The 7,249-nt window shown below is 57.6% G+C and overlaps 1 protein-coding gene across 1 annotated transcript; it reads left to right on the forward strand.

The window, feature by feature from the left end:
• The first annotated feature begins 359 nt into the window (after window positions 1-359).
• On the forward strand, window positions 360-6,378 carry LOC130044498 (leukocyte-associated immunoglobulin-like receptor 1). Its single transcript, XM_056137237.1, has 7 exons — window positions 360-393; window positions 2,024-2,203; window positions 2,277-2,419; window positions 3,203-3,377; window positions 5,101-5,153; window positions 5,485-5,560; window positions 6,347-6,378. The coding sequence occupies exons 1-7, from the start codon at window positions 360-362 to the stop codon at window positions 6,376-6,378; spliced, it is 693 nt and encodes a 230-aa protein (XP_055993212.1).
• The last annotated feature ends 871 nt before the right edge of the window (window positions 6,379-7,249 follow it).

Below are 7,249 nucleotides of genomic sequence, written 5' to 3' on the forward strand. Positions count from 1 at the left end.
CAGAGCCCAGAGTAAGCCCTGAACACAGCCAGGTGCGGCCCAGAATCAGAAACAAAACAACAAATGAGTGTGCAGCCCAGCGGACGCCCCCCTCCTTGCTGCGGCCGCTCTCTGAGGAGGCCCCATGTCAGCACCGCAGGCCTCACCCAAAACTAGTGGCTGCTATGAGGAGGCGCAAGGGGACAAGAGAGTCACCCTGTGGGCCAGGACAGGGCAGGAGGTCTGTGGGACCGGCAGGAAGTACCTTCAGTGAGGTGGGGTTGGTCTGTTCCCCTTTGTGGGGAGTGGCTGTGTGGGGTCCCACATAGCCTGTACCTGCCTCAGTCGTCGCTGCAACCCGCATGACCGTAGGGAGGACCATGGCCCCCCTGCCCGGAGTCCTTCTGAGCCTGGGTGAGTCCTGGAGGGAGCTGAGGACTGGGGGGGCCAGAGGGGCCCCCTCGCTGTGGCTCTTGAGTTTGACCCAAAGGCTCTGGGGTCTGGGGAGTGAAGTCCATCAGGGTGGGGGAGTTGAGAGGTACAGGACTGCCTGGTACTCATGGAGGGTCTGTTTCAGCCCTGTGCCTCGGCCAGCTGGGCCCCTCTCGGGAGCAGGCAGGTGAGTCCCCACAGTCCCCAAACCTGCCTCTGGGCAAGGGAGCCAGGCTAGGAAAGGCTGCCTGGCAGCACCCGCAAACACATCCCTCTCCAGCTCTGCACCTTCCTTAATTCTGCTGCTAAGAGGCCTCTGACCTCCCAGTGCAATCCCTGCGCAGCAGACAGTCATCAGCCAGTACATTCACCCTCCCCATGATGCCCTGCAGGACACTAGTGGGGCAATGTGCTACGTGTGTGTGTGTGTGTGTGTGTGTGTGTGTGTGTGTGTGTGTTGGGCGCGGCAGGGGAGGCAGGGCCCAGACTCTGCCGGCGAGAGCTCGGCCTTAAGCACTCTCTAGAGCTTGTTGAGGCCTTTGTGTCCTGGCAGAGATAACTGCCCCTGGCCCCTCTGGCCCTGGGCTCCTCACCCTGCCCCCATTCCTGCTCTGTGCTCAAGCTGCCCCAGCTTCCTCTCGCCTCCTCTACACCTCCAAATCCCCGTCCCACTCCACCCCATCCCACCGCAACTCAGCCCATTAAACTCTGGCCTAGTTCAGACTGCCAGCCCAAGGGCAGGGCCTCAGCCCCAAGGTCTGAGGATTCAGGGATGGACAGAAAGCCGAGGGCTGGAAGGATGAGGGGTGCTGGGTGGAAGCAAGCCAAGCCCTAGGCGCTGCCTCCAGGCGGGGCACTTGCCCACCGCTGGTCTGGTGGAGACAATCGGGGTCCACTGAGGAGAGGGAGGTTGTCTGTGGGAGAGGGTTGCCCAGACGGTGGGGTTTTGTGGGAGAGGGGTGCTCAGACCACAGCTGTCCGGGTTCCCACCAATGTTCCAGAGCAAAGCCCAAGACGCAACCAGAGACAAGAAAGTCACTGCCCAGAATAGCCAGGCGTCTGGGCAGGGGTGTGGGTAAGGTTCTAGAATGAATTGGGGGAGTAGTGCCCTGCTCTGTAGGTTCACACATACACTCACATAAACTCATACACCCACTCACACACGTACTCTCAAACACACATATACTCAGTCACACACATGTACTCACACACATGCTCACACTCAAACTAATGTACTCACACACTCACACACATTTACACACATATATTCACACACACAAACACATATACTCAAACATGCACTCACTCGCACATATACTGACACATCTATTCACACTCGTGCACACACATATACTCACTCACACACATACACACATTAACACATATACTCACACTCAACACATATATTCACACTCATGCAAACACACGTATACTCACACTCACACAATATGTACACACTCACATATCCATACCCATATACTCACATTCACACACTCACACACCTCCTCACACTCACACACTGACACATTCACATGCTGAATTGAGCATCAGGGGGCTGATCTGTGGGGTTCGTCCCCATCAACCCCCTAAGACCTGTTCTCATCCTCACTAGAGTTCCTCTCTCCGCCCTCCATCTCAGCCCAGCTGGACCCTGACATACCCTGGGGCCAGCCTGTGACCTTGGTGTGCAGAGGTCCTGCTGGTACCAACACTTTCCGGCTAGGGAAGCAGTACAACATGTACAGCTGCACAGATTCAACAAATGAGCAATGGAACTACACGGATCTGACATGTGAGAGACACATGACTCAGAAATGTGAGGGATGTTACTGTGAATTCGTCATGTGTGAGCTGTAACTCTGAAGACAACGTGTCCAGGTGTGATCCAGGCAAGACAGAAGCCTGGTTCCTCATCTTGGCAGTGAATAGAAACTCCGTGGGCTTTTACCGCTGCCTCTACCATAGAGGGGTCCGCTGGTCTGAGCGTAGTGACCCCCTGGAGCTGGTGGTGAGAACTGAGGACGTCTCTGATCAAATGCCAGGTTTGCCCTAGGACCCCCACCCTGCCCAAGCAGCCGTGTCCACTGCCCTGACCCTCTGTCACTTGGGAGCACTGGGTCCCATGGTCCAGATAGCACGAGATGGCCTGAACGCTCAGCCCCATGCAGGGAACCTTGTCTGTCCTGGAAACTCAACCCTCTGTAAGAGAACCCGGGATGGCCTGCGAATTGGGGCGGGAGCAGGCTGTGGTGACTGTGAGGGGACACATGTCCTTCAGTAGAGCCCCCAACTTCCCCAGACTCCTGCTGACCCACCCTCTCTTTGTTGCAAGGCCCAAGCAGTGGACCCAGTGGAGAGTCTGTGACCCAGGACCCTGACAGCACAGATGAGTGGTGATGGGACATTGAGCAAGTTGACTCCTGCATGTGCGATCAAGGAACACTCCTCCACCCCACCTTCCCTGGGCCTCAGAGGGGAACTCCAAGCTCCCAGAGTCCAATTTGTAAGGAAATGGGGGTGCAGGAGTGACCCTGACCCATCCTATCCCGGGCAGCCTCTCTCTGGCCCAGTGTCCCTCTGTCTTGTCCACAGGAGCACCTCAGCTTCCCTCACCCAATAACACTCCTCGGGGTGACAGCCCGAACTGCAGGGAGGTGGGTGAGGGGCTGGGAAGCTCAGAGGCCACAGGCAGGCCTGGGGATTGCCCTGCCCTGCGTGGTGGCCCGGGTCCAAGCTGGTGCTGTGGACAGGTCAGGGCTCCTCCCGCCATAGGCTGCAAACCCATTCCCAGCAACTGGACCCAGACCTCAGCTCTCAAAGCTCAAGATGTAAGAGCCAGAGCCGGCTGAACCCCAGACTCCAAACTCTTTATCAGTTTTCCAACCAGTTTTTCTCCTCAGAGACAGTGGAGGGTTTGCAGCAGCTCAGCATCTCCCCCTGGTGGACGCAGCGCCTGCTCGTGGATAGTAGCGCCCCATATTGGACAGCAGCGACCCCTGGCGGTCCGCACCTGCCCCTGCAGTTGTGACCCTGGGAGGAGCAGAGAGACCTAGACCAGCTCAGGTCTACCACGGAGCTGCAGTGCTCCAGGTCACCCTCCCTCTGGTCCTGACCCTCCTACTGGGCTGAGTCAGGGACCCTGCTGTCCCCACCGCTGCCTTCACGTTCCTGCTACGAACCAAAGTCGGGTTCCCCCGCAGATCCAGATTCTGCCAAGTTCTCCACCCTCCCTTGGAGGGTCTTCCTGTGGGCTGGTGGGAAAGATGTCCAGCCACTGCACCTTAGGGGTGTCCTGGACCTGGCAGGCGCCCTGTCACTTGCACCCCTGACCTGCTGCACCTGAGCAGGGCTGCCCTCCCCTGCGCAGGAAGGTGAATGAGGACACAGGACAGTGGAGTGTGTGCGCTGGGGCCATGAGCATCAGGCAGGGCACTTGCCTTGCACTCCCCTAAGCCGGGCAATCCCCGGCATCCCATATGGTCCCCCCAGGCCACCAGGAGTGATCCCTGAGCACAGACCCAGAAGTAATCCCTGAGCATCACTGGGAATGGCCCCCCAAACAAAAATAAAACCAAAACTAAGGATAGAGGTGGAGCTGCGCATGCGTGCGCAGAAATCCAGGCGCAATGAAATGAGAGCCGGCTGTCTCCCCAATCCCATCACTGAGCGTGTCCGAGATATAGTGAATCTAAGTGGCATCGTAACAGACCACGTGATCTCGCGCCTCTCCCCTCCCACGCCCGTCCATGAACCTCGTATACATCGTTCGCAGGGCCACCCTTGCCTTCCTCCTGCTCATCCTACTGCTTCTCCGCCTGTTGCACCAACGCAAGAAGCGTGGTGGGTGGCTCTGGGAGAGGGTGGCGAGGTCGGGCAGGCCTGGGATTGCTGGGAGAGGCTGTCTCCCTAATCCACACCCCTGATCATCCCCAGAGATCCCCAGAGGCAAAGGCGAGGAGGGGAGACGGCAGGAGAGGTGAGGCCCCGGGATGGAGCCCTGTCCAGACCCCTGCTCCTGGCGACCCCACACTCACACATTTCTCCCTCTAGTTCCATCCTGACTGGCGGCCTCCCAGAGAAAACACCAGGTAAAGGGATGGAGTGTGGGGGGACAGGCCGTGTCAAGAGAGCAGTCAGCACTGGCAGAAAATGTTTCTGTCATTCTCCTTCCTCCTCCTCCTCCTCTTCTTCTTCCTCTTCTTCCTCTTTTTCCTTTCTTCTTTTTCTTCTTATCCCTCTTCTTCCTTTCTTCTTCTTCTTCTTCTTCTTCTTCTTCTTCTTCTTCTTCTTCTTCTTCTTCTTCTTCTTCTTCTCCTCCTCCTCCTCCTCCTCCTCCTTAGTCTTTGTCTTCTTCTTCGTCTTAGTCTTCTTCTTCTCCTTCTCCTTCCTCTTCCTCTTCCCCTCCCCCTCCCCCTTCTCCTTCTCCTCCTCCTCCTCCTTCTTCTTCTCCTTCTTCCCCTTCTCATTCACCTCCTCTTCCTCCTTCTCCTACTCCTCCTCCTCCTTCTCCTCCTCCTCCACTTCCTCCTCCTAGTTCTTCCTCCACTGAGAAGATATGAGAAGTGTGAGGGTGCGAAAGATGACTACAGAAGAGAGCAAGAGAAACTGATGCACCCCGAGCTGAAGTGCTGTGCCCCTGGTTTGCTCTCACCCCTGCCTGGGAGCTGCCTGCCACCCTATCTCCTCCAGATCTGGTCACAGTGGATGGTGCCCTGATGCTGGGCAGGAACAGGGCCTCGCCGGTAAGCCCCATGTACCCTCTCCATGTAAGGGACTGAATAATGGATTTGCGGGTGTCTCTGGCTCAGGGTCTCCTGGGAAGGTGCCAAATGGACATTATCATGAACTTGGCAGTGTCCACATTGGTCTCTGCCCTACACCCAAGACATTCCCGTGGTCTGTCCAGAGGGAGGTCCTAGAGACAGCTTGTCTTGTGTCCTGACCATGGAGGGGACTGCTCCATTCTCACCAGCCCTGACCAGCTGGTGGGAACTCTAGGGGGTTCCTGGCTGCGGGGGTGGTGCTGGTTCCCTCCCTCCCAGCTCCATACTGACACCCTCCCCCTCTCCTTAGACCACTGCAGCAGGAGGCCCCCAGGAGGTGACCTATACCCAGCTGGACCACTGCATCCTCACTCAGAGACCCCCGGGTACTGCCCCTCGCGGACTGCAGACCCCACAGTCAACGACTGCACCTATGCCACCCTGGCCACACCTTGAGCAGCTGCATCCTTCCTAGGGCGCATGCAGAATCTCGAGTGTCCACCAGGGGCGCCCTTTCAGAACGGCATCCAAAGCTACTGTAGGCAGGGTCAGGGCAAGCTAAGCCCTTGGAGACTGGCCGGCCGGTGACCCTGGACACTCAGTGTCAGGGAAAATGGGCAGCGCCTGCTTCCAGACACCAACTGAAGTCACTGGGATGCGAAGACCAAGCCAGCTGGGGCTGCCCACTGATGGCCCAGTGAAGTCCCCAGCTGTGCCGTCTGCCTAGTGGCCTCTGCTGGTCTCCCTGGAGTCCAGTGTTGACCTGGAGCTTCGCTGGCACTGATGCTGCCAAGAGCTCAAGCCCCGGATCACCCTGAGTGCATTAATAAATGTCACAGTCCCCCACGAGGGGGCCAAAAACTAGGCCTGCCATAGCTCCCCCTGCATAACAAATAATCAGATGAGACCAATGGGATGGTTTCGAGGTGTAGAAGGGAGATGATCGGGGGTGTTGGCTGTATAAGGAGGCGAGCGCTCACCTCACCTGCCCAGGGGGTTCAGACATCCCTCACACCCCTATGAAGGCAGACACATTCACACATACACACGCTTCCACACCCCACACACCCTCCAGGGTACACATGTGGACACTCCCCACGTGCACCCTAAAATACCTGCATGCTCACAAGTGCACACCTGTGAACCCGTGCACCTGTGTGTGTCCCATACAGGACGCACAGTGAACCGAAGGGGGTACTGGTGAGCTCGTGCTTGAAAGGGGAAGGTTGCTGGAGAGGTCAAACTTGCACCTGGGACAAAGCGCAGCCAGGAAGCACTGAAGGTTCTCATCCCCACCCTACTCCAGCCCTCTCACAACAGATGCTGTGTGTCCTCTAAACCCTGCGGGACCAACTCTCACCCTCTCGCTGCTGCTGCCTTTGGCCTGGCACTGGGCACCTGCCCTGGCTCACAGTAGCTCCTCTGTCTCCGGTGAGATGTTGAGCAACCCATTGTGGATGACTCTGAAGACATGTAGGCAGGATGGCAAGGGTCAACTCCCCACTTTTCCTAGACCCCAAGGGTCCCGTTCCCACTTTGCCTTAAAGTGCCAGGTCCCCATGGCACTTCACAGGCCAGGCTAGCAGCCCTGAGTGGCTGTGCAGGGGGTGCTGGTGGTGGGAGTTTCCTGGCCAGGTGGGCCCAGCGTGGAGCCAGGATACACTGTGTGCAGCTTGTTCTGCAGCTGAACTCAGGGTCTGTTTCCTCCCGAGGCACGTCCCAGGTTGCTGGGTTTTTCTTCTTTTCTTTGGTACCACGCTCTCAATTTCTCTATTTTATTTTGTCTGTCTGTCTGTCCTCCCTGGAATGACCCTAAGGAACAAGCCCTCCTGAAGGCTGCAGATGACCCTCAAGAGAGCCAGCGCGTTATGTCTATTTCCCTGTTCCTCAGGCCCTGGGCTGGCGTGTCCTCTGGGGGGGACCCTGGCCTCAGTGTGCACTGGCCTCTCTCCCTCCTGGTTGGAGTGAGGGTGTGGAGGCAGAGGGCGTCCTGGTCTTCGGAGGGCTTTTGGGTGGGCACCACACCATGACTTTTCTGGTAGAGGGACAGATGGAGGAGAGGCAATGGCCCAGGC

The sequence above is a fragment of the Sorex fumeus genome, unplaced genomic scaffold (genome assembly GCF_029834395.1).
Source record: "Sorex fumeus unplaced genomic scaffold, SorFum_2.1 ptg000122l, whole genome shotgun sequence".
In the NCBI taxonomy this organism is placed as follows: Eukaryota; Metazoa; Chordata; class Mammalia; order Eulipotyphla; family Soricidae; genus Sorex; species Sorex fumeus.